This window comes from Andrographis paniculata, unplaced genomic scaffold (assembly GCF_009805555.1).
Source record: "Andrographis paniculata isolate CXL003 unplaced genomic scaffold, ASM980555v1 Contig60END, whole genome shotgun sequence".
NCBI lineage: Eukaryota > Viridiplantae > Streptophyta > Magnoliopsida > Lamiales > Acanthaceae > Andrographis > Andrographis paniculata.
The window spans coordinates 1,540,113-1,565,794 of record NW_026137596.1 but is presented as its reverse complement, the minus strand read 5'-3'; the positions used below and the strand labels follow the sequence as shown (position 1 = coordinate 1,565,794).

The following is a 25,682-nucleotide window of genomic DNA, read 5'->3' as shown; positions in this document are numbered from 1 at the left end:
TTTTTACTTTATTATTATTATTATTATTATTATTATTTTTTAAGTAATCGAATTTGATATTTTATAAAAATCATAATATAGTAATTGGATTATTTTTTCTCAATATTTTCCGGTCGTCACAATTTCTCAATGAATATCATAATATATATACATATAATGTATATTTTATCAACTAAAAAAAATGAATATTTAAACATAACATTATATTTTATATTATTAATATAATTTCATAAATAATATAAAAAACACCTAAATTTAAAAACACAAAAACAAATGATTTGTTCTAGGTTTAAGTTGAATTATTTCCTCAATTTATACAATTTTTAAGTACGGATAAATTTTTTATTTTTATAATTTTGATCAAGGTCGTATTAAAATACTACTATTTAATTTTAAAATAAAACAAAAAATCAATTAAATCAAAATCAAATAATTAATTTTCACATAAAAATATACAATATACAATAAACATATTTTCAAAAAAAAAAAAAAAACTTATTTTTCGTAAAAAATTTTTTGAAACAAAAGCAAACATATAATTCAATTCAATTCAAAAATATCTAACAAAAAGTTATATAAAAATTGAATATTGAATGAGACACTTTTAAAATAAAATAATAATATTTGGAACACAGGAAAAAAAAAAAAAAAAAGAAGAAGAAATGAATACAACCGTTTTTTATTTGTTTACTTGATAATATTTTAATATTTTTTATTTTTCATATTTGAATATATTATTATCTGAAATTAAATAACATTCTATATTTTTATATGTAAATCTAATAATTTAAATCAATGTAAATTGATACTTTAAATATAAATATTTTGTTAATATAATAGTTGAAATAGAAAAAAAAAATTATGAATAAACAAATCCATGTGGCTTTGTGCTCACACACAAAATTAATTTCATCCACAATTTTAATATATTTGATCGAAATAGGTCAATGGAGTATGTTCACACTTCACTTCACATTTGATTTGTTTTATAATTAATTAATGCTGTGTTCGCTATCGATAATAATAATAATAATAATAATAATAATAATAATAATAATAATAATAATAATAATAATAATGTGACTTGTCTGTTGGACCTGGTGGGTATTAGGTTTGGCAGGATTTAATCAATGCGCATTTTCGGATAGCGGCGGCGGATTCTGACGTCATAAAAAAAATAAAAATAAATAATAATGGCTGAACTTAAACTGAAAATCAAAAGAACAGTGTTAAAAAAAAAAACATAATTTGTAATTTGCTTACAATTATTTATAATATATATTACACTTGTAATAAATAAATATACATGTAAATGTAAATCTGGTTAAATATATAAATATATATATATATTATATTTTTATTATTTAGGAACCTAGAGTTGAATATAGAAATAAATAAATAAATATTAATATCATATATTTTAAAAAAAATTAAATTTTAACATAATATAAAAAAATAAAATAAATATTTTATATAATTATTGTATAAAAAAATTGACGAATACTAATTTTTTTTCAAGCAAACCCATACAGATTTTTATTTATTTATTTATAATTGTTTCTATCATATCAAACGTCATTTTAGATATAAAACAAAAATAAAATAAACGAGACTCAAATGGGCCTATTTGTCTTTCAACGTACGAATACACTTAAAAAAACGGCCCAAATTTGAGAAGCAGCGTAAAAAAATGGCCAAGCCCGGCCCGGCCCAGTGCTGTCGTCGTTGAATTAGTTTTTACACTGTGTTTTTTAGAGAGAGAAAAACGAGAAACAGAGGAATTGTAGAGAGAGAAAGTTTTGGGGGTTGGGATCAAACGAGCACGGGGAAGGGGGACGAGTCTGAAGCGCCATTATTACATCAAATTCACACAGAGAACACGCACTAGCCTATATGTACTCATAGCTGCGTGTCCGTATTTATCCCTGTAGCGATATTCCAAAGCATTTATGTCGTAATTTTTTACGTGCTCTAGGGCAGGAATTCGTTAATAATTTGCGCAGGGTTGAGGTACCTTTGTGGCATCAGAACCAAAACCCCAGGACGATAGGGGCCTGCCCTTTTCAGCCCCTAGAGCAATTGTTTCTTGGCTCAATTGCAATTGAGGTATTGTGTTTACTCCCAAACCCTAGAATTTTGGTGCCCTGTTCAAGTTTGCTCAAACCCTAGATATAATTTTTCTTGCCACGCGTCTTTTCGGTTGGATTTTGGGGGAATGGATGAGAGATTGTTGCTGATGCATTTCATGTCATTGCATTTGAGTTGAATTGCTTTGAGGTTTGCTGGTTTCGAGCTGTGTATGGTGCATCTAAGCTTCTACAATGATTTGTATTTGTTTAGGTCTAATTTGTATGGTTTTGCACGTGGGAATTAGTTGGTTTTTCAATTTGGTTATCCTTCTACTTTTTTCCTCCAGAAGTATTTAGTTGATCACTTGAGAAGTTCTTAAAATGGTTGTCTGTGGGTCTAACTTTCCTCTGCCTTCCTCATAAATATTGACTCAGCTTCTGGTGCCTTATCTAATTTGAGCGAATTCATCTGATCAGCAGCTTATTGTTTTACTATGATAGTTTATGTAATAAATTGTGCAAATGTACATGCATGGGACAGCTGTTATGTTGATGTGTTAGCAGTATTGATTTTTCTATATACTGTGAATATGGTGTTTGAGCTTAGGAAATGAGTCATACTTTTTTTTACATTCTTGGAAATCTAGGATGTCATGCATAAGTTTAGTTATGTGATATTGCTTGATTAATGCTGTCTAACATAAATTTTTTTATTTATTTCGATTTCTTTTTTGGTCAGTCACGGCGAACATTGTGTACTTGATATGAATACCATGCATACTTTATTGACTTTGTTACATGTCAGGGTCAGCAGTCTCTCGACTTTTGTATTTTTTTATTGTATATTTGGTTTTTAAGGATTGTTGCTTATATGCTCTGTCTATTCTGAATTTATTTTTGTCAGTAACACCTATTGGTAGTTTTTGGTTGCTTAATTGGCTGACAATATTCTTATTGGATTTTGATCATCCTAATTGGTTTGTTAAATCTCACTTGCCTTATATTTCTACCATTAACTATTAAGATAAATTTCTCGCCATACACTATGCATCGTTAGTTAACTTTTCTTTCTTTTTTGTTTTTTTTAAAGCCCATTCATGCGAAGTAACGTAATTTATGCTCTTAGTTGGATCATCTGTTCTTAACATGAAATGTTGCTAAAGTTTTGGATCATGCCAGCCATTCATTAGTTTGGTCAGAATATTCTTGTCCGTATTTAAGAAAACATTTCATTGTATGTTGCTTTTCCGAATCCCTTTTACTTCTGTTATTTATAGGCTTAGTTTTTTTGCCAACTATTATAAATTTATTGTTGGCATTTCCATCCAATCTGTGTTAATTCTCCCTCTATTATATCATTTACTATGTAATTCATCTTTTCAATATATATATATTTTTTTTATTTTTTACCCCTAGGAGCTCATTACGATGAAATAATGGAGGGGATTACCTGCATGTGCTTGAGTGGGGAATGCATGGATGTAGTTCACTTTCTGTTCTCTTAATCAGTGCCAATTTTGGTTCTATGGGAGGAGCTGTTGAAGGTGGAGTTGGTGTTGCTGATAAAACTTCTCCACGACGAGCAGCAATTGAGAAGGTTCAAGAAGAGCTCAGGTAATTCTCACATGATGCTCTTAGCTTTTATATTGGACGATGGTATTATTTTTCTTTATCGTTGTGTTCAAGGTTTTTTGTCAGCCCCATGAGCATTTTGTTGTGATAACAGGAGAGAGTATGATTTTCGTGAGAAAAGGAAGAGAGAATTGGAGTTTCTTGAGAATGTATGGAGCTAATAACTTCATTTGTTATCCTTATTATTATATATTACACTTTTTCCAGTGCTAATTTCATTTCACTGGCAGGGTGGAGACCCCTTAGAGTTTTTTAAGAATTTTAAGGATAGGAACACTTCTATAGTTAGTGTTCAGTCAACATCATTTACTGATCAACATCCCGAACAGTTGTTGACAAGGTATTACAAAGGAGTTAAGCTTTTATCTTTACTTTATATAATTGGCTTCAGATTCTAAGATCTTGCAGTTGTTTAAATATTCACAGTGAAGCAAAAGGTAGTTTTGCATTGACTGCATCACCTCATGGAGACTCTGTTGAAAGTAGCGGCAGACTTGGAGCAAATCCTTGTGAACCTAATAGTGCTGATAATCTCAGTTTACTTGGTGGTGAACATGAATTTTCTGAAGGCAATAGGATGTTGCATCCCAAGAGAAACAATGTTGTGGCATCTGAAATGTTATCCCAGTTGGATGGGAATCAAAGAGCTTGGAAACGTGCCGATTCAGCTACTTTTAGCCACCCTAGAAAAGCATATAAAAGGCGTAACAGGCCCCGCCCAAATCGTGATGGAACTAGATCAAGTTCAACGGATGTAAATCCAACTGGTGGGAGTCTTACTTCTTTACCTTCTCATCATGGTCTCACTGAGGTCAGGGAAATAGTTACTGATACAGGTATACAGAATATATCATCAAATAGTAATTCAAAACCTTTAAGTCCAATAGAAGGCACCCTTCACAAGACTGGACAAATGGATGCCACAGAGACAAAAGAGGTAGCTGGTAAACCTGTAGAATCAGCAAAGGACCTGGTTGAAGGTGTTCCTCTGGATGCTGCAGAAGCTGTTAATTTTGAACCTGAACAAGCTGATCAATTTAATTATCAATCACAGTCTTGTGCCGTGAAAACCCCACTTCAACTGGATTCTGACCCACCTGAGATGGATGAGACAACAACTGCAGTTCCTGAATGTGAGCTAAGTGGGGTGGCTGCTAAAGTTGAAAACTTACCTAGTTCCTGTGAGATTAATGAGCTTGGTGGGGAAAAGTTGGAGCAGATGGCAATAGATGATAATAAAGCTGAAGCCTCTCATGTCATAAAGGGTTTGAATTCTGAGTTACCTTGCACTCAAGCAAACTTAAGTATGAATGAGAGTAATGAAAGTGATATGTGCACTAAACCGACAATTGATGATTCAAATGGGAAGAGTAAAGATCAACCTTCACTGCCCGATGGTATGGCAGTTGTGGAAGGTGATGGATTTGTAGAAGAAAAGAATCCCGAGGATGTTGTCAACATGGAAAACAGTTCTGCTTGCCAAGAAATAGATCAAAGCGTCTCTGGTTTGGAAAATGAGGTAGAAGGTCAATTTGGCAGCAGTGGAATGGAAGCTGGTGAACCCAATGAACCAGAATTAGGGAAAAAACCTTCTGATATATTGGGTGACAATCCTGTGACCCACAATGATAAATCATGCAATATTAGATGCCAAGACACTATGGACACTTCAGTTTCAGATTTCCATGATGTTGGTACTGTTCCTCCTGATGCCCAAACATTATCTGGATCTGACTCAAAATTGGAAAGAAAAATTGATGAAGACTCAGTATTGAAAGAAGCACAAATAATCGAGGTTGTATTATTGTATTGTTTTTTCCAGTTTGCTCATTTTGACATGTATTTTGTTGTGTGCCAAAATCTGATACAATGATGTAAACAGGCAAAACGAAAGAGGATTGCAGAGTTATCTGTTGTTACTTCACCAAAGCAACTTTCCCCAAAATCTCACTGGGATTATGTGCTTGAAGAAATGTCTTGGTTGGCAAATGATTTTGCTCAGGTTTTATTTAGTCAATCCTGCGCCTTTTCTTCTCAGTTCAAATTCCATCTGAATAAAAAGTTGTCATCATTTCCCTTTTCTGGAGACACTTTTTTAATAGCTTCTTTGATGTGTAGGAGCGAATTTGGAAATTAGCTGCTGCTGCTCAAATAAGTCGAAGAGCTGCCTTTACATGTCAATTGAGAATACAAGAAAAGCATTCTGGCTTGGAGGCAAAGAAAGTTGCTAGTAAATTATCAAAAACTGTCATGGATTTTTGGCGTTCAGTAAAGGTAGACTCTGATGGCTCCTTTCATTGTTAGCTTGACTTTTGTGTAGTGTTTAAATGAGTTATATGTATATATTACATTTCCTGGGATTCTGAAGCTGAACTTGGTGAGTAGCATAGGGGGCTGATTCCAAACATCTGCGCAAAATGGTAAATGTAATTACAATGCAGCAAATTTCATATGGTTGAATCAAGTTGTAATCCTTATCAACTAATGTTAACGAGTTAGGTTAATGATTAAGTGCATGCAGATGTCTGGTGTTAACATGTTCTTTCTGGCTGCACTTTATTGAAGAATGTTTGTTTCATATCTGCAAAGCACCATTTTAGAATTTTATCATCAGTATGGTTACACAAATTTGTAACTCCTGTATTAAGGAAGTGATTTCATTGAGGGGTGTACTCCTTGTCTGCTTTTATTGTTTTTAACTGATAGCGAATTCTCCCCTCTCCCTGGTGGTGTGGATCAGCATTGACAATTCAATTAAGTTTGTTAGTAAAAACATTCGTGTTTGGTTAGTAGCAACTTACTGTTGCAACGAACTTTGTGTAATTTGGCAGGAGAGTCACGATGTGCTTGAGGAGAAAAGCCAAAAGGATGGAGCCCTTACTGTTCGTGCTTATGCTTCAAGATTTATGAAATATGACAATGCCAATGTCATACATCAAGCGGAGGGACCACTGACACCAGACAGACAAGCTGACATGGGAACACATGACCTCTCATGGGAGGATAACTTGACAGAAGTATGAATCACCAGAAAGCATTCAATTTCTTTTCTTTCTGTATCTTTTCTCTTGATCAACCTCACTTTCTACTGATTATTTGAGTATTTTTTATATGAACTTCTAAGTTGATTGGTTGACTTATGTACTACTTACAATTTTCATTCAGGAGAACCTCTTCTACACAGTGCCCCCAAGGGCTATGGAGAGATACAGAAATTCAGTTGAATCGCAAGTGTTCCAGTGTGAGGTAAAAATATACTTATAATCGGCCTTTGCATTATGATTTCTTAAGCTTTTGCATATCATATTCGGTCTATCATATACTTGAATAAGGGGTGCTGTTATTTGTGGCTATGAGCTAAGGTTACCCAAATGAGTGATTGGTTATTTCATGGGTGTATATGGTGATAATTTTGAATACCAAACAATTTTCTGAAACTGGAGTATAGTTTCTCTTGTTTTTGACATCTGTTTGTGAGCCAATGGCCAGAAAACACAGTTCTTATATCAAGTTTGTAACTTCTCAGTATCTGCCTATTTGGCATTCAATTCAATATCTGAATTATTTCTGTTTTTGCACAGAGAATTGGAAGCACTGTGCCAGAGGAAGTGGAAACATCTGCCTGTGATGCTGCTGTTGGTAAATCTAATAACTATGCTATTTTTGCTTCTACTATACTCTTTTGAATCAATTTAACACTGCTTCATTGTATATCAGACATTGAATCTCAAGATAATAATGGTTATGATGACGATGAGGGGGAAACAGGCACATATGACATGCCAACAGCTTTTGATTGTAGCAAGTCTTCAAGAATTGGCCAAAAGAAGAGAAAGCAATTAACACATTCATATCGTGTGAGACCAAGTGAAATGAACTCTGATATGTTAGCAACATCGTATGGTGAAAGCAAAGCTCTCGCTCAACCATCCACTTTAGTGGCAAAGCGGCCAGGTGGAAGCCTCAATGTGTCAATCCCAACGAAACGTGTCCGCACTGCTTCGAGAAGAGTTATAAGCCCTTTTAGTGCAGGGACATCTGGATATGTTCAGTTACCAAATAAAGCAGATGCTTCAAGTGGTGATACCAGCTCTTTTCAGGATGATCAGAGTACTTTTCATGGTGGCTCATTTGTTCCAAATAGTGTGGAAGTCCAGTCCACTGGGGAGTTTGAAAAGCAATTACAGTATGATACCACAGAAGTGTCGGCCAAGCATAAGAAGAAGAAGAAAGCAAAGCATCTTGTATGCAGTAGTATTTCATTTCAAATATGTTTGCATCAATTGTTGCATGCTAAACCAACATTTATTTGCTTTGGTATTTTTCTGTCAGAATGCTACCTATGATCCCAGATGGCAGGTCGATTCGTCCTATCAGAACGAGCAGGTGAATCATTTAGCATCACTGAATGGAGTAGGCTTTCTACTTTTTTTTTTTCTTTGCCCTGTAGAAATCTTGGGATAAATATGCGCTCCTGCAGTCTGACTGCACAGTCGAGTTTTCTGCAAAGGATCTTTATGTTTGTTTGTCTTACAATATTGCTTTGAATCTCTTAAATTGACAAGGTTAGAAAACAGAATCTTTATCACTATTGTAGCATCTTAGTCGCAGTAATGTTGAGCTTGAGCGCTTTATTTTGATCATTAAACACCAGTGCTTGTTGCTTTGTATTTGTTGTAGAGGAGCATACTTTTTATTCTTGAAATTATATTTTCTTTTTTAATAATTTTTAATCGTCTTTTTGTTTCAGAAGGATCACTTGAAGAAGACTCATCCACTGGATGCTAATGGTAGCAGCCTTAAAGCTCTCCTTCCTTTTACTGCTACCAATATTGCGGGTTTTAGATACATTCTTCAGCATACATGTTCTAATTGTGTCTATTCTGAAGGTTTGTTGGGTCAACCAGTGCTAAAGAAGCCGAAGACTATGCGGCAATCATTGGAAAACACTTTTGAAAATATCACCCCACTTGGTGTGTCTGTTCCTTCTCCAGTAGCGTCTCAATTGAGTAATAATCCGAATCAAATTATTAAAATTCTTGGTGGACGTGATCGGGGTAGAAAATTTAAAACTGTTAAGGTACATACAACTTGTTGAAGCTAATAATTTTTTTTGTTATTATTAATTTGGTGGTGCAAACTGTCACGTTTTCTTTGTCACTTAGCATTATGATATCTATCAGATGAGGGATGCTCAGCCCAGTTCTGGAACTCCGTGGACAAACTTTGAGGAGCAGGTTAAGTTTTGTGTATTACACGCATATGTGCATATTAAGTTACAAGTGAATGCAATATGTAAATGTCCATAAGCTTACACTTTAAGATCAGATATGTTGTCTTGAATACATGGAATGCTATCATCATATGGATACCTTTTAATGTTTTTTTAGGCACTTGTTGTACTCGCACACGACTTGGGCCCAAACTGGTATCTTGTAAGCGATGCCATTAACAGTACCATGAAATTCAAGGTAAATTATCCTATTTTGTCTTTGAAGCCTTATTATGTTCTAGTTAAAGGTAAACGGTTAAAGTCTCAGCAATTTTAATATAGAATTAGAGCGAGGTGATTATAAATATGCGGATTTGTTACCCATATTAAATTGACTACAAAAAGTAGGTTTTATGGTCAATGAGAACGTTTCGGAACTCATAAAGAAAATTGTTCAACCCTTTGATTGATAAAAATTTGGTCAACTAAATCATGTAATTTGTTCCAATAACCAGTGCATATTCCGAAACGCAAGTGAATGCAAGGAGCGTCATAATGCTTTGATGAAAAGAGCTTCTGGGGATGGAGCCGATAGTGCTGAAGATTCTGGGTCCTCTCAACCTTATCCTTGTTCATTGCCTGGCATACCCCAGGTAAAATGCCTACATTTCTTTTTTAACTTTTGTATGTGCTAATATTACTATAGGTTTGCTTTCATCTGAATAATATTTTATTCAAATTATGTTATTACTGGTCTATATGCTTTTCCTAATTTCTTGCCATATGCTGCTGTGCTAATGTAGGGAAGTGCCAGACAGTTGTTTCAGCGTTTGCAAGGGCCAGTGGAGGAGGATACTATCAAGGAACACTTTGAGAACATCATAGCGATTGGACAGAAGTATCACCGTTGCAAAACTCAGGTATTTTTATTTAATGAATGTTGACTTAAAACTTTCTCACTATTTGATGCCAATGTTTATCTGTTTGCCAACAATTGTGGTAGCCAGTAGTTTGATACCAAAATAGAAGTTTTTTCTCTACTCCATGCCTCTCGTTGGTATTTATAGATTTCCAAAATTTTGTTGTATATACTATATACACGGATAAATTGTTAGGTGTTCATGATTTCCTTTGGATTACTACTTGTTGCTATTGCCTCTCCTGCATGTTCGTTTTCAATGTTGGATGGATAGTGAATCCACATGGTTTTCCTGAGATGTTGTAGATTAATGTTATTGGTTGTCATTATCAAGCTCACTTTTGTGTGGTCAGTATGGGATGAATCGGTCCCCCAATTATGCAGACCCTTGTGCATACTAGCTGGTCCTTTCTCTTGGTGAATCGTACTTGCCACCATCTGAATGTGCTAAGTGTTTCACTAGGTCAACTCTCAGGAAAACATGAACAAGATTGGGTGTCAAACTCACAAGATATTCTCTAGCACTCAAATCTTCACATGTGAATGGCTTTCTTTTCATTAGCATTGCACATGCTTGTGCCAAGTGTCCTGAATTTTAAGACAAGTATTTATGATTTAGGGTATCAAAATGTGTAGCATGGTTTAGGGATAAATCTCCCCATGGCCCCTCCTTTTCTTTCTTTTCTGAGTTTATCAGTCTTTTCTAATTGTTTACTATTTTCACTCGTCATACTTTGACGCCCTTGACAACTACTTAATGAAATATCATGTATTGATCATTGGGTGTTTCACTTCTGGTCTATGCGGAAAATGCTTTTGATTATGGAAGTTTAAATATGCTGTGATCTTGTGATATCTGAAGATAAATGCACCATGATTTCACCATTAGCAGCCTTTTCAGTTCCATCTTTTTTTGGCTTCTTTTTTTGTTCTTTTTTTCCAAACTAATTCAAGGACTAAATGATATATTGTTTGCATTGAATGTTTTTCATGTACATACATTCATGTATATATATTGGTTGCAAATTTTCTCTATCCACCATTAATTTAGTTATGTATATGATTTTGTTATAATTATGAATGCAAATCAGGATCCCAAACAACTTCAGCAACCTCATAGCTCTCACGCAGTTGCTCTCTCTCTAGCATGCCCAAATTACCTGAACGGGCAGTCTGTTTTAACGTAAGTTATGCAATTGATTTATTATTTGCATTTGAAGTTGGACTACTGCATGTATCAACTATAGAGTGATTAATTGCTCTTTTCTTTCTCTCACAACTTCCTTTTTTCCGCATGCCTCCTTTGCAGCCCTCTTGAGTTGTGTGATGCCATCACAAGCTCTGATCTGACTGACTATGAAGGACAATCTTCTGGTGGATTTGGTTTTTCAAATCAGGGCAATGTAACTCCAATGCATCCTGCATCTGGTGGCAGTTCGATGATGCAAGGATCTGGAAATGTTATTCTGGGAAATAACTTTTCATCAGTACCAGGCTCTTTGAATCCCTCTGCTAGGTAATAAGTTACAACCTCAAAGGTAGAATTCTGTTAATTAAGTTGTTGGATTTTACAGCGATTTTTCTGCCTTCACTTGGCTTTTAGTAGGGATGGTAGATATGGGGTTCCTAGACCTACTTTGTCAGCTGATGAACAGCAAAGGATGCAACAGTACAATCAAATGATGTCTAGTCGTAATATACAACAGCCCAATATCTCAGCTCCTGGAGCAATGCCAGGAAACAAACATGCTGTCCGTCTTCTTCCTGGTGGTAATGGTGTCAGTGTAATGTGTGGAGTTAATAGAAATATGCAAGCAAAAAGGAATGGGTTCCAGGGAGTAGGTTCATCTTCTATTGTAAATTCTGGGAGTATGGTTTCCCCGGGTTTGCCACCAGCTAATATACATTCAGGAGTGAGCTCTGGTCAGGGGAACGCATTGTTGAGACCTCGTCAACCTATGCACCTTATGCGGGTATGCCATTTATTATTCATTGCGTTCTTTTTACTGCCCTGATGAGACATAGGGGTGTGAAGTTGTTGCAGTCCGCAGCTGCCAACTTTTAGCAACTCATGGGTGTTATATTACTTATCTTTGCCCCCCCCCCTTTCTTTCACACAGATGGCACCTTAGGATGCAGTATAAATTGCTAAGATAGGACAATGCTCCTAGGATGGACCGACTTCTTTCTGCTTTAGTAATATATCATGTGCTTATAAAATTTAGTATAAAGTTGATGAGGATTACGTATATTGTAGTGAAACAAAAATCGTGACTAGTGTTTGGCCTTTTTAATTATGACTTTAAAATTGTTGAAATTTTTCATTGGAGTTGCTCCTTCCGTCATCGAAAAATAGACTCAACTTTTGGGCACAGTTTTTAATGTGATGTATATTTTGTTATTTTTTACATTTTATAGTAAAAAAAGATAGAAAAAATGGAATGAGTTTTTATTATAAGGATAAGTCAAACATATTTTTAGATAACTGACAAAGAAAATGAGCCTTTTTTTTTTAATTATTTTTCATGGAGAGAGTACTATAATTGAGTGTTTTATTATTACACTACTCCTATGTCATAATAATACAACACCTGAATTAATGGAAAGGACTTAGGTTGAGCTTTGACAAAGTCGCCAAGGACTACTACTATATTATTACAAGTATTTTAATATGCTATTATTATCTTCATATGGATTGTTGTATAAAATCATGCCCTGTGACTCTCTTTCAGTTTGAAATTTTAATAGTAAATTCTTTTAATAATTATCCTCCATTCAGTTATTAAAAATCTATTATCATCATCATTATTATTATTATTATTATTATTATTTTAATTTAGAGTTTATTTTACAGCCAATTTCTTGTTCTCAGTTCCAGTGTGTACTTTTCTTAACATTATTATCTGGTCTCGTAGCCTGGATCTGGTCAGGATTCACCAAATCAAATGGCAGCACCTGACATGCAGGTCCCACAAGGAATTAGCCAAGGAATGCCTCACTTTGGTGGATTGAGTCCCCCCTTTCCTAGCCCGTCTGCATCTCCTCCAGTGTCTACATATTCTACTCATCAGCCACCACGACCAATGTCTCCCCAGCAACCACAGGTTCTTAGCCCTCATCACCCTCTTATTCAAGGACCAGCAAGTCCAATTACAAACTCAATGCAAGCTTATGCTATTCGAATGGCTAAAGAGAAGCAGCAACAACATTATCTGCAGCAGCAGCAGTTACAGCAGCAGCAGCAGCAGCAGCAGTTACAACAGCAGCAGCAGCAGCAGCAGCAGCAGCAGCAGCTACATCAACAGCAGTTTTCTCCATCTAGTTCTTCGGTGCCACATGTACAATCACCATCTCAGCCTCCTGTGTCATCTCCTTTGCAGAATAGTTCACAAGGTCAACCCCAGGCGGTTTCTCCACTGGTGCCACTGTCTCCTTTGGCTACTGCTTCTTCGATGAACTCTATGTCTCAGCATCAGCAGAAGCATCAGGCACCAACTCTGGGAATTGTTCGGAATGCACAAGGTGGCGCCAATCAGGCCAATAAGCAGCGACAAAGGCAGCAGCAACAACTTTCTCAAGCAAATAGGCAACATCCTCAGGTGCGGCAGCAACCCCAAGTTCAGCCACCAGCTAAGGCTGCTGGAAAGGCTGTTGGTCGAGGGAATATGATGGTGCATCAGAACACTTCAATTGAACCCTCACTAGTGAATGGAGTTCCTACAAGTCCGGGTAATCTTTGCACAGAGAAAGGTGACGCTATGAAACTTCCGACACAAAATCAAAGCTCGTATGCTGGTTCTCTGCTAAATACTGCACAAGCAACAAGGCAGTATGTTCCTTCCCAGTCGATGAATCAGTCAATGCCTCAGCAAAAATTATATCCTGGCCAGCCAGCCTCTTCTGCCAAACATCAACATCAGCTTAACTCACATTCAGGTAATATCAGTCAAGGTAATGTTCCGCCAGTTGCTCCCAGTTTGTCTGCTGCCCATCAGCCTTTGTCTTCGCCAATGGCTGGGAAAAACCAACAACAGGCACCTCCTCACCAGAAGGTGAATCTGAAGAGAGTCACTCAGTCAAATCACCACAAAATTTCTGATCCATCAAAGAAATCACAGAGCAGAGATGTCGATGGTGATCAGCATCCAACTTGTAGCTCTGCTGAGATGGATACATCAGCAACATTGCCTCAGGCCACTAAAAATTCAACAAATGTGGTACACATCCCTACTGGAAATGCTTATCATTGGCATGCTTCAGAACCATTATCGGATCCAAAAGCTCTGGAGTCCGCAACAAAGTTGAATTCATTAGAGTCAGTTCCTTCAAACCCTGGTGAGCCTGCTCCCCATGTCAATCAAGGGCCTGGACAGAGACCACCACCTGCTAGCTTACCCGCTATTAGACATGATGTTAGTGCACAACGGCAGCAGCCATCACAGTTGCAGCATCCTAATTCTCCCATGCCCAAGACTCAGCCTCAGCCGCTGCCATCACTACATTCACAACAGCAGGAGCAGCTTCTTCAAGCAGGGAATGGCAATCTATATGGTAGGAATGGTGACCGTAGGTTGGAATAAAAATCAGCTAACAGGTTGAGCAATGATGACTGCTCCTGCTCGGCTCTGGCCCGCATACTCTGGGACAAAATGTACAGGTTAGTCATAGCTTAACTGGGTTCATTCATCTTCTATTGTTGCTTTACATTGTGGAATATATTTTCTTTGTGGTTTTATTTTATATGCTTAAGTAATTCCAGAAATTGAAATGTTATGTACAATGTCTTTTTAGTTTTCTTTCTCTGAAACTCAAACTATCAAAAAAGGAGAAAATACTACTACGATTAATAATAATAATGATGATGATGATGATGATGATGATGATGATGGCGATAATGATAATAATAATAATGAGCTGGAGATGGTTGACTGAGTTATCGAAAAATACGAGCAGTTGTTAATTGGCAAATCATGACCCAATGGATGGAACCTGTTACATTTTTTTATAATGATAAAAATATCTTAATATATGGAAAAATATACAACATAAATTTGTATTCATGAGAAAATTACACAGCTGATTGTTATTTTTGTTTATCACTTTTTGCATCTTTTAGATTTTGAATATCAATAAATTGTCAGCCTATTTATTATATATATACTGTATACATACCTTCCATTCTGACTTGTATATTTATAGGTGAATAGTATGTGATTCCCTCGTAATTATATAATCGCAAAAGTGATATCGCATGTATGCATAAAGTGCAAAAATTTAAACAAGCAGCATTTAATGACTTTAGAAAGGATCCTTATCCGATTGCTTATACTGAAGATCCTGGCATCCTTTATATTTCTGTTTTTGAACATTAATTGTGCCGATGTTTTTCCTGTTTCAATTGCCGCATTTTATTTTTGCCGCTTCATTAGATTCTTTTTGTGGATCATTTTCACTATTGGCTTTGTTTGATTCTAACTGTACCTTTGTGTGTGTTCTTAAATGAAGGTTGTGGTTCTCTGTTTGGGCGAAAAAAGATGACATACCGATCTTGTCCAAGAGACAATTTGCTGTTGAAAGCTTTGGTTGTGTTGTATATTATCTTTGGCTTTGTAGCGCATCAGGGAGGTAGACTTTATCGGTAGGTGTACAGGATCTCTTATCTCCTCTTGGTTACATTTTGCTTTATGCCACTAATTCACTTCTCGGTCAATGGGCCATGTTGGTTCTCACCTGCATAGATCACTCACTTAGCGTCGCCCACGTCTCTAGGGGTGGCTCTCATTGTTATGGCCAAAGGCTGTGGAATTTTTGTGAATATATTAGCCTTCTTCAGTTTGCTATTGTTAATATTCATCACTGTAGTTGTCGTTAGCATCCACATGTCCTACGCATTTGCCACTTATGTATGTTGTTGTCGCACTTCTGTGATAAAAAATTGAAATTTTCTGAACCAAAACCTCGAGTTTACTTCTTCTACATTGGTTAATTTAGTCATTGCTTTTGTCCAATTTGGAAACTTGTGGATGATAATATAGAGGGTTTCCATGGTAGAAATTGTGGATCTGAACTGTGTTTATCGGGTTTTAGTTTGATTTGATATACAGGTTTTGATTAATTTGTTGGTAATGCAAGAAATTGTGGTGGTATTCTATTCTTTTCTGCCCTTTGTATTTGTTTCCATATATAGCTTCTGCCATTGCTTCTCCTTGGATCCATTTCTTTGCATAGAGCTGCTAATGAATGAGCTGTTTATTCGTTTAAGAGAGACAAGATTTGGGAATGTGATGAACTAAAATTTGTGTAAATGTTTAGTCATTTAGCTTAGCGAATGAGTTCAAACGAGTCGAACCAAGTTGATTCACACTTGTCCTTAATTTCTGCTGCAGGTTTTTCTTCAATAAATATTGTTATTCTTCAATTGTGTATTGGGTAAATCTTTGGCAGAACTTAATAACATGTAAATTTGTTAGTTGAGTAAGTTACTTGGAGATGTTGAACAAATCAAGTTTGTTTGATATGTTGGTGTGTTTGGTAGGTCTGAGAATATTATAATAGTTAAATCTAAAATAAGTGTGTTTGCCAGATTTTGTAAAAGTATGTGATTTTGAATGAAAAATGAATTAATTTATATATATTATTTTAAATAATAATAATAAAAAAAAGGTTAATGTGATGGTTTTTAAGGACAAATTGTATGACAGTGTGAATAAGTTTCAAAATTGAAATGGAACAGCAAATGAAAAGCACGAGAATACACTTGATGCCAGTTGGGTCTTACAAAATACATTTGGGCCTAAATATCTTATAAGCCTAAATTCTGGGCCTAAATCTATTTACAATTATGTTACCTTCTTTATATACCGGGTTTGTTTGTCTAATTTAGTTTTACATTTTAAAAATTATTTCAAATTAGAATGTTAAATAAACTCATTTTAAATTTAGCTAAAAAAAATTTCTCAATTGATTAATTCACTCACTTATATTTTCTCACAATAATTATGACCATATTACTTAATATAATATTAAATTTTATATCCAATTCCTAAAAACATATTTTTATAGACACAAAAAAATATATATTTATTGAATATTATAAATTTTCATAATTAAAAAAAGAAAAAGAGGGAAAGAGGGAGAACACAACTGTGTTTGTTTAATATTTATAATTTTAAGTGTTTCAATTTTAAAGGATTAGAAAGTATAAAAATAATATTTTATATTTTTTTTTTTGTTAAATTCTATTTTTTATTATATATATTTTTTAAAAATCGTCACAAGTCCAATCCTTATACTACCAAGTCATTCCTTACGGACTAGCTAATTTTATTTATGGTATCTATGTTCCTAATATAATGAATTGAAAATTTATAACATGTAAGTTTGTACAATTTTTATTTTTCAAATGTGTTGAGTAACCTGACTAATTATAAAAAGGTGATTTAATAAATATGATGTTATTACATGAGTAAGTAGCAATAATTACTTTCTTAATAAAATAATAAATTAGTAAGTATAATATTGATATAAATTTATACAAGTATAGTAACTATAATAATTATATATATATAATCTAATTTATTTAATTAAATAACTACTAATATATAAATCTGTATAAATTTGCTTTCTCACCAAGTCCCACACTCGCATCGCACGTGCCCTCGCACTCACCTAACAATCGATCTCTGACGAACACTCCCCACCTCGTTGGGAGGAGGAAGCCTTCGAGAGTTTGCAATTCGGATCCCATTCCATTCTAGATTCAGCATCCGGTCGGAATGGCGAAGGTTTATACCCTGGAAGAGGTTTCCAAGCACAACACCAAGGATGACTGCTGGCTCGTCATGTTTGACAAGGTATTCGGATTTTCGAGTACTGCTGTCGAATTTGTTAGATGGTTGTGCATTTTAGGTTTGCTGTTTTAATCGTGTCGATCTGTTGTGGGCGGAGATTGAATTGCTGTGTTTGGTGCATTTTGTGTTGATTGATTCACTGATTGGATTGATTGTGGATATTCGATCTCAATTCTCGATGCTCAGTTCTGTGTTTTGGGATTTTGAATGGACGGTGCATGCACTCTTGTCTTTTGACACTATTGGTCAGATCTTGTTGTAGAGTTAGCTGCAGGTTAGGATACTAAGGATGTGGGGAAAATGTATTTAATGGAATTAAGGTTTCACGTAAGCCGCGTCGTGATTTACCAAATTGTTGTACCTGGTTGGTGGTTTGAAAATCACTAATGGAAGCCTTAATGCTCGATGCTGACGATATGTGGTGGTTTTGGAGCACATTACTTTCAACGAAATTAGGATATTTTCATTGAAAATCAATGATGTCACTTGACTTGTAGAACAAATAAGATGCTTTGTGTTGGATGGAAGAATCATTCTGTATAGGATTAAGATCTTTTTCGTATGTGTAAAAATTGCTAAGATTTTTGTATGTTTACCATCTATGTAGCATCTGAAGAATCTTGGTTGCTTTTCATCAAGCTTTTTGGATATTGAACGAATCAAATTTGTTTTCATCAATCCTTTTATTTGTTCATGGTACTTTTCATCTTTAAATGCATTGTCTTCAATTTATTTAGGCTTAGGAAGAAACCAATGAATCTCCATTTTCTTGCCTTGTTAACTACACATTGTTTCAACTGTACGATCCGAATTCTTTGTCCTTCATAAATCTAGAGAGTTTCCCGTTTTTCTAATCAATCCTGTCGTGGGCACATAGTCTGTACTTGAATTATCGAAAAAACCCATTGGAGTTGAATAATGGCGAGGGATATCTACAATTTTTGTGTTTACTTCCTATCTGTAACAAATTCGGAGACATTACTTGTCACACCTATCCCTACTCGAACTCTTTTCAACAGGTCTACGACGTGACCAAATTCTTGGACGATCATCCAGGTGGGGACGAAGTTTTGGTGACTGCAACAGGTAAACACCATAAGCCAAACAGCTGAAGACAATTTCTAACAAAATTTTCTAATCTTGTGATCATTCTTGTTTTGCAGGGAAGGATGCAACTGATGAGTTTGAGGACGTCGGCCACAGCACCACAGCAAGAACTATGCTGGATGAATACTACATAGGCGACATCGATTCATCAACCATATCCAAAAGGCCCACACCTCCTCCCACCGCAACGGTTCAAACAGTCCATGCATCATCAGGAATCGCTGACTTCCTCAAGTTCTTGGTTCCCCTCCTCATCTTGGCTGCCGCAATCGGGGTACGCTACTACACTAAACAGTCATCTTCAGAAATTTAATCACAACATTTATTTTACTTCACTTATGTGACATTCTCTGCTGTTGAGAAGATATTAAACTTATGCATTGCCGGCAGGGTGTTTTCGAGTTTAAATTTTGTGGCATTTGATTATGTGATGATGATTTGGTGTTTTAATATTCATCTTAGCATATTTGAATGATTCATGGATTTGGATTTTCTTGGGCTGTTTGGAATCCTGAATTCTTGCTTTTTGTGTTTTTATAATTGGACATATGTGCATATAGATATAGATACATACATGTACATATATATAATTGATTTCTCTGACCTTTCCTGTAGTCTAAAGGTCTAAGATTAAACCTCACTAAAGAAGAACCTGATGGGGACTCTCCTATGTTAGAAAAATAATTAATGACGCGTATCCTAACAACTTAAGCTTTTAAATGAGATGGCCATTTCGATCATCTAAAATAGTATCTGGCATATATCCATGTGCCCTAAAACCCCAACCATTTAGGTGAGACGGTCATTCCGATCATCTAAATGGTATCCAACATATATATTCATGTGCCCTAAAACCTTAACCTTTTAGGTAAAACGGTCATTTTGATCATCTAAGAGAACCAAACAAATAAACAAATCCCTAATGTTTAACGTGTCGACATTCGAAGGATGCTTTCAACCTCAAGTTGAAAAGCCCTAAGGAATTTATCATTCCCAATCATCAATCTTCATCACTAACACTTAACCTAAAAGACAAATTCCCCAACACATCTTCATCAAAATCCCTCATATATGAAGAAGAAAACGTTTGAGGGATCTTATAACTCCCTGCTTTGTTTCCTCCGACCTTATATTCTCTCAACAAATGGGAATTCTAACAATAACCAGGAAACAAATCAAGCTACCTTCATCAAGACAGCCTGCTGTCCTGAAGGTGGTGCATCCGCGTGGTTGCGTCGAAGTTTTCCACCGGCCGATCGCTGCCGGGGAGATCTTGAGAAGATACCCCAGGCACTGCATTGCCAGGCCGGATTTCTTCGAGTTTCCATGGATCGTTGTTCGGCCTGAATCAGTTCTTGTACCGGGGAATGTGTTTTATCTTGTCCCACACCGCACCGTGGACAGGATTATCAAGGCCAAAACAGAGCAGGCCGAGTCCCTAAATCTGCCGACACAACACAACAGGCGAACTTCGCCTGTTAAGTCGCTGACAGGGGTTGCTCGAAGAGAACAAGAATCTGGATGCAGTTATAGGCAGGGGAAAGATTCTGATGAAGAGAGTAGTCAATACAGAGAGTCATTTTACAGGACATGGAATAAGATGAGAAGAAACATTCACCTGTCTCATGAGAAGAGCTTCGATCGACTGGATTTAGGGCTCGATTCGCCACCAGATGATGTAAGCTCTTCGTACTTTAATCGGACAAGAAATTCCCTCTTGCACGAAACAAGCCTCGAATGTGCGGAACGCCGAAGAGTTCAGCCTTGTCTGAAGAAGGCAGAAAGTGGTCGAAAGAAGCTCAACATGAAGGTGAGGTTTGCATCTCCGCTTGGCCGAAGAAACTCTTCGAGTCGCCAGCGTGATGATCTGATCAAAGAAGCTTGAAAACTAAAGACATCGCTTTTTCAAGAACTTTGGCAGCGATTAAAGACAACAAAAAATGGTTAAGAAGATGAAGATGACGAATCATCCCTGTACATAGGAACAAAATGCTAATAACGGTCTAGACCGATCGTTTTCTTCTTTTCATTTCCTTAATCTACCTTCTAATCGCAAATCGAATCACGACAGATAATGTACATAATACTCACAAGACAAAGAAAGAATAAGAAAAACGGGTGTTCGAAAACATCTGCGATAACATTCTTATAGTATTAATAAATCTATATACGTCGCTTGCTCTTCATGTTCTCTCCGTAAGCTTAGACTCTGATCCTTGCGACTGCTTTGAGGGGGATGTCGAACCCCTCGAAGAGCTACGGGCAGCGAAGACATTCAGTTTAACCACCTTCTTCGAAAATGAACTCATGAATTTCCGAGATGTCGAACGATCTAGATTCCTCTTCATGTGGACGTGATCTTTCTCCAAATCGTTTAGTCTCATCCGCATCCTCGCCAGCTCCATCTTCAAGTCGCGATTTTCTCTCCTCAAAGAAGCATAGTTATCCCGGGGAGACATCGCGGCGCTTTGAGCTGCACTGTTGATCCTCCACGACTGGTGCATAGGCTTCGCATCGTCGTCTGGATGGGACGAAATCAAGGAATTCCTAAGCCTCATCTGCTCGTAATAGAGAACTTGAACGATCGATTGGAGAGGAAGGCGCTCGTTTTGCGCAGCATGAGCGCCGGCTTCTTGCGACAGTTTCTGAAAGTCGATCAATTTGCAGAGCTTTCTCCTGTCAGGATCTGGTAAACTTTGATGAGCCTGCGAATGCCACACCGGAAACTTGTTAGATAGTTACAGCATTTTTTTAAGTACTCGATGGAAAGAAGTTTCAAACTTACTTTCAGGTATACATCGATTGCTCGATATAAGCCGTCGTGGAGAGTTCGAGCGTGTTCTGGTAGAGCCTCGGCAATGGCGATGAATGTGTTGAGTTTGAGGTTTGCGTCGGGGGCAATCTCCGCCATATAATTGTCGATAAGTTTCGAGACCTTGAACAAGGAAGTTTGGGAGGGTGAAGGAGGACCGTCGGATTCAAAGAACGACTCGTCGTTCAGATTATCATCGCTGTCGTCGTGCTGAGAGAAGTTCACCAGGATCCTGAGAACAGTTTCAACATCGAACAACGTATCTCCGGCGTGGCGAAATGAAGGGATCAAAAGATCGTCGAGAGTGGCTATATCCAGCTGCAATCCGATTCTCCTCTCGAGATCGAACCTACAGGCAACCGAGCAGTTGAGGATCACGGCGCTCCTTAGCATACCAAAAAGAAAGGTTAAGGGAACAGCGCATTTCTCGACGGGAAGGAGACTGATAATTGTCTCGACAACGAGCCTTTCATGGCCAATCGCACCCGCTAATGGATCAATTGAGACCTGGGTCGATTGACTCCGTAAGTTGGATTTCTTGATTAGCTCCTTCTCGGCATAGTTCACGAGCGATGCCCCGATACTTTCGGGTCTGACCCCTCGGCATTTTATCGCCGTTATGACTCGCTCGTATAAGTCAATGCGGAGTACCGAAAGATCTTCGATCCACCAATCGCCTTCGCATTTCGGTTGTTTGCTCATGTGAAGTCTCCCCGAGCTGCTATATTCCAACCGAGAGAAACTCGACGCGATCTGCTCGACGCAAGCTTTCGAGGCAATCGAATCAATGCACCGTGTGACGACATTTAACTCGTCCGCAACGGGAAGCAGGTTTTCACAGCGTTGGAGGACCCCGACGCACATTTCCAGGTTCTTACACACGACGCTCTCGAGATACTCTTCGGCTCGGGAAGCAAGATTATTCTTCGAGTATTCTTCCGTCATTTCTAGATAATCGGAAACACAGCACAGCTGAGCAACATTAGCACCCGTGATCTCGAAATTGATACCGTAGCAGAACTGTGCAGCGAGCTCAAACGACTCAACCCCTCCCGGTAGGCTAAGTAGCTCAACCCTCGATATATCTGAGTCCCGGTGTTCTGCAACCAACTTCCGTAGCCTCCCACTTCGAGAGACAAGAGGGAACTGCAGTTATACGATCGAAAGAACATTACATAGATTATACACAGTTCATCACCTCGAATCAGAGTCGAATTCGAAATAGATAACAGAGATTTACGACCAGACCTTATGCAGTGAGAATGTAGCTCCATCGACTTCGATCGTTATATCGCTCGGAACATCTCGAAATACCCTATACAAGAATTTTATGGGAAATCTTTTAGTAATTTAAATTCAAGCAAATAAAAACATCATAAACAACACAACACATCAATAGGGCAGGAGAAAATATCGAAAATCTTGGTATATTATATGTCTGTCTAATCAAAAAATATTTTGTTATGCTTTTGGTATAACGAAATTCCCAGCACAATATCAGTATACGTCTATAGTGAGTCCATACCTACATCACCAGACCATTTTTACTGATATCGAAAATCTATAGTACATGTACATACATATACTGTATGATGACGATGCATAGGAAGAACATCAGCAACAATACTAATTCAAATTCGCCATTAAAACTATCAACACTGAATCATTAGTTTGAATCTAAACCTAAGTTTGGTAATTCAAAGTTCAGTGCCAAAAAATAACATAAAAAAAAAAAACAAAAAAAACAAGGCATTGATGAACAACACAGAAAATGAACAAATTCAGAATGAACAGACAAACCATTCGCTGCAGCGTTGACGAGCGCCTTTGGGCATCGGCACCTGCTGAAGTTTGTCCATGGAGAATAATTTTGGAAGGAAAACAGTGCTGTGGGGTTAATGAAATGCGAGGAGGAGGAGGGAGACAGAGTAGTGGTTCATTGCCCTTTTGGCAGAGCTGTTGGGGCATTTCGTCGAACAGTTGGTGTGCAAATGCAATTCAAACCTGTCCAATTCAATTCGATGGCCCAGCGCTGTCGTCCTGTGGGTCATTTATGTTTCCCCAAATACAACTTTAATCCACATTTGCACTATAATCAATCAATCTCCAGAAATGCCAATCTTCTTCCTTCCTTGCCCTGATCTTAGAGAGAGAAAGAAAGATTGAATGAAGAAAAGATTGGGTTTGCTTTTTGTCTCATGGAAAAGGAAGAAAAGCTGAAAAATGGCAAAGTCCGTTGAAAAATAAAGTGAGGTTAAAAGCGTCGATTATAAATTAAAGTCGCGCTTTATTTTTGACGATTTTCACTCTTTGTCTCTTTAAAGCGTAAAGTCCTTTTGGTTTTTCCAAAAAGGAGGGGAAAATAAAATAAGATTAAAATAAAATATCACATTGGTATACGATTACTAGAATGATAATGAAAAAGATATGTAATTTATTTTTGTATACTTATAAAATTTCAAAATAATAAAATCATTACAGTTTTATAATATCAAATTTATACTCCCTCCGTTTAATTTCTATTATCTCAAAGTATATTTGCACGTCTTTTTGTTATGAATTGACAAATTTGTCTTTAATTGTATGGTAGAAATTAAAAATAATAAACAAACGAAGGGTAAAAATATAAAATTTGTGTTAAAAAAAAAATAAGACAATAATTGTTGAACGTTCAAATAGAAAAATAAAAAATTAGTTTGTGGACGCAGGGAAGGAATATTTTTTAGTATTTTTTTTTTTTTAATGATGATTGATGACCAAAGATCTACAATAGGTAGAATATATATAAATGATTGTGAATTATTGAGTAGGTATCGATACACTATAATTATACTACACCTTAGGCTATGATTTCATTTATAGTGGCTCAATTAAGCACTCATTTATTATTTATAGCAAATTTAATATATATATATATTATATTTTAATGATTGTTTGTTGTATTTTTTATATATAAATAATTTAATTATTGTATTTTAAATTTGATATAAGTAAAGGTACACTTGATAGTATTTTGTATTGTGCAATGAATTTCATATTTATTAAAAAAAGAATATTTTATGTTGAAATTATAAAAAATAATAAAATAGATACATTTTGAACAAAATGATAAGAGTATGTTGCAGTAACAACTTCGTAAATTTAATTTTTATTTTTTAGTTCTAGTTACAGTAGGTAGAATACATAGATATGATTATGAATTGAATTCTATTTTTTGTAAAAATAAAAATAAAAATACTATATATATTGAAATAATTATCTAATGTATTATAAAGACCCACACACACCCTACATGATTTGCATTATTTCTATTGATTTTTTTTCAATTGTTTTTATCTATGTAAATTACAATTTTACCACAATAATAATATACTTTTTTTTTTAGGTTAAATTGCACAAAATTCATCCGTGAAATTGCGCCAAATCCCTTATACTTCTAAAATTGCGTCAAATTCCCTCGTTGTTTCATAAACTTTCCGTCAAATTCCCTCGTTGTTTCATAAACTTTGGGTCTAACCCCCTCAGCGGTCCTTATTTAACGGTATTTGACCTAAATGCGCTCAAACTGCGAATAAATTTTAAAATATCAATTTCTAAACCCCTAAACTTACAAATATATTTATTTTTTTATATTTACCTTCAAAAAATAGTAAATATACTAAAAAATAGTTATTTTTCTTAGGTTTTAAAATTTTATTTTTACTATTTTTTAGGCTAAATATATAAAAAATAAATATATTTGTAATTTTAGGGGTTTAAAAATTAAAATTTATTCGCAGTTTGAGCGCATTTAAGACAAATACCGTTAAATAAGGACCGCTGAAGGGGATAGACACAAAGTTTATGAAACCACATGAGAGATTGACGCAGTTTTAAAAATATGGGGATTTGATACAATTTTATGAAACACAGGTGAATTTTATATTAAAAAACATCTCATTTAACTATTATCTCATTTAAACATAAAAACAAGTTATTTTATTTTATTTACAACCAATTCTATTTTTATTTTTATTTTAAACGCACCACTGGTATTGGAGGAGTGAATTGTGTGTGTCGGGTGCACGCCAATGTTGGGGGA

At 35.9% G+C, this 25,682-nt stretch overlaps 3 protein-coding genes across 8 annotated transcripts; 2 read left to right on the top strand and 1 right to left on the bottom strand.

The window, feature by feature from the left end:
• Window positions 1-1,768: 1,768 nt before the first annotated feature.
• Window positions 1,769-15,679, top strand: LOC127259340 (chromatin modification-related protein EAF1 B-like). Of its 6 annotated transcripts, none has more exons than XM_051286612.1 (24): window positions 1,769-2,106; window positions 3,486-3,683; window positions 3,796-3,850; window positions 3,932-4,041; window positions 4,128-5,496; window positions 5,584-5,703; window positions 5,820-5,975; window positions 6,533-6,718; window positions 6,867-6,947; window positions 7,283-7,340; window positions 7,419-7,945; window positions 8,034-8,087; window positions 8,452-8,491; window positions 8,591-8,781; window positions 8,867-8,938; window positions 9,092-9,172; window positions 9,429-9,566; window positions 9,717-9,833; window positions 10,924-11,015; window positions 11,142-11,348; window positions 11,436-11,805; window positions 12,748-12,936; window positions 13,054-14,489; window positions 15,338-15,679. In XM_051286612.1, exons 2-23 carry the CDS (start codon window positions 3,541-3,543, stop codon window positions 14,410-14,412), a joined length of 5,715 nt encoding a protein of 1,904 aa, XP_051142569.1. In that variant the 5' UTR covers window positions 1,769-2,106; window positions 3,486-3,540; the 3' UTR covers window positions 14,413-14,489; window positions 15,338-15,679. The 6 variants fall into 6 exon arrangements, with proteins under 6 accessions (XP_051142569.1, XP_051142568.1, XP_051142570.1 ...); XM_051286611.1 differs by having other exon boundaries at window positions 13,051-14,489; XM_051286613.1 differs by having other exon boundaries at window positions 8,885-8,938; window positions 11,439-11,805; window positions 12,748-14,489.
• Window positions 15,680-17,466: 1,787 nt separating this feature from the next.
• Window positions 17,467-19,274, top strand: LOC127259874 (cytochrome b5-like). The gene is made up of 3 exons (XM_051287485.1): window positions 17,467-17,685; window positions 18,702-18,768; window positions 18,846-19,274. The coding sequence occupies exons 1-3, from the start codon at window positions 17,608-17,610 to the stop codon at window positions 19,100-19,102; spliced, it is 402 nt and encodes a 133-aa protein (XP_051143442.1). The 5' UTR covers window positions 17,467-17,607; the 3' UTR covers window positions 19,103-19,274.
• A 1,503-nt stretch (window positions 19,275-20,777) lies between these two features.
• LOC127259873 (BTB/POZ domain-containing protein At5g48800-like) lies at window positions 20,778-23,817 on the bottom strand. The gene is made up of 4 exons (XM_051287484.1): window positions 23,402-23,817; window positions 22,850-22,916; window positions 21,575-22,747; window positions 20,778-21,494 (listed from the first exon to the last, which is right to left on the bottom strand). The coding sequence occupies exons 1-4, from the start codon at window positions 23,458-23,460 to the stop codon at window positions 20,973-20,975; spliced, it is 1,821 nt and encodes a 606-aa protein (XP_051143441.1). The 5' UTR covers window positions 23,461-23,817; the 3' UTR covers window positions 20,778-20,972.
• Window positions 23,818-25,682: the final 1,865 nt, after the last annotated feature.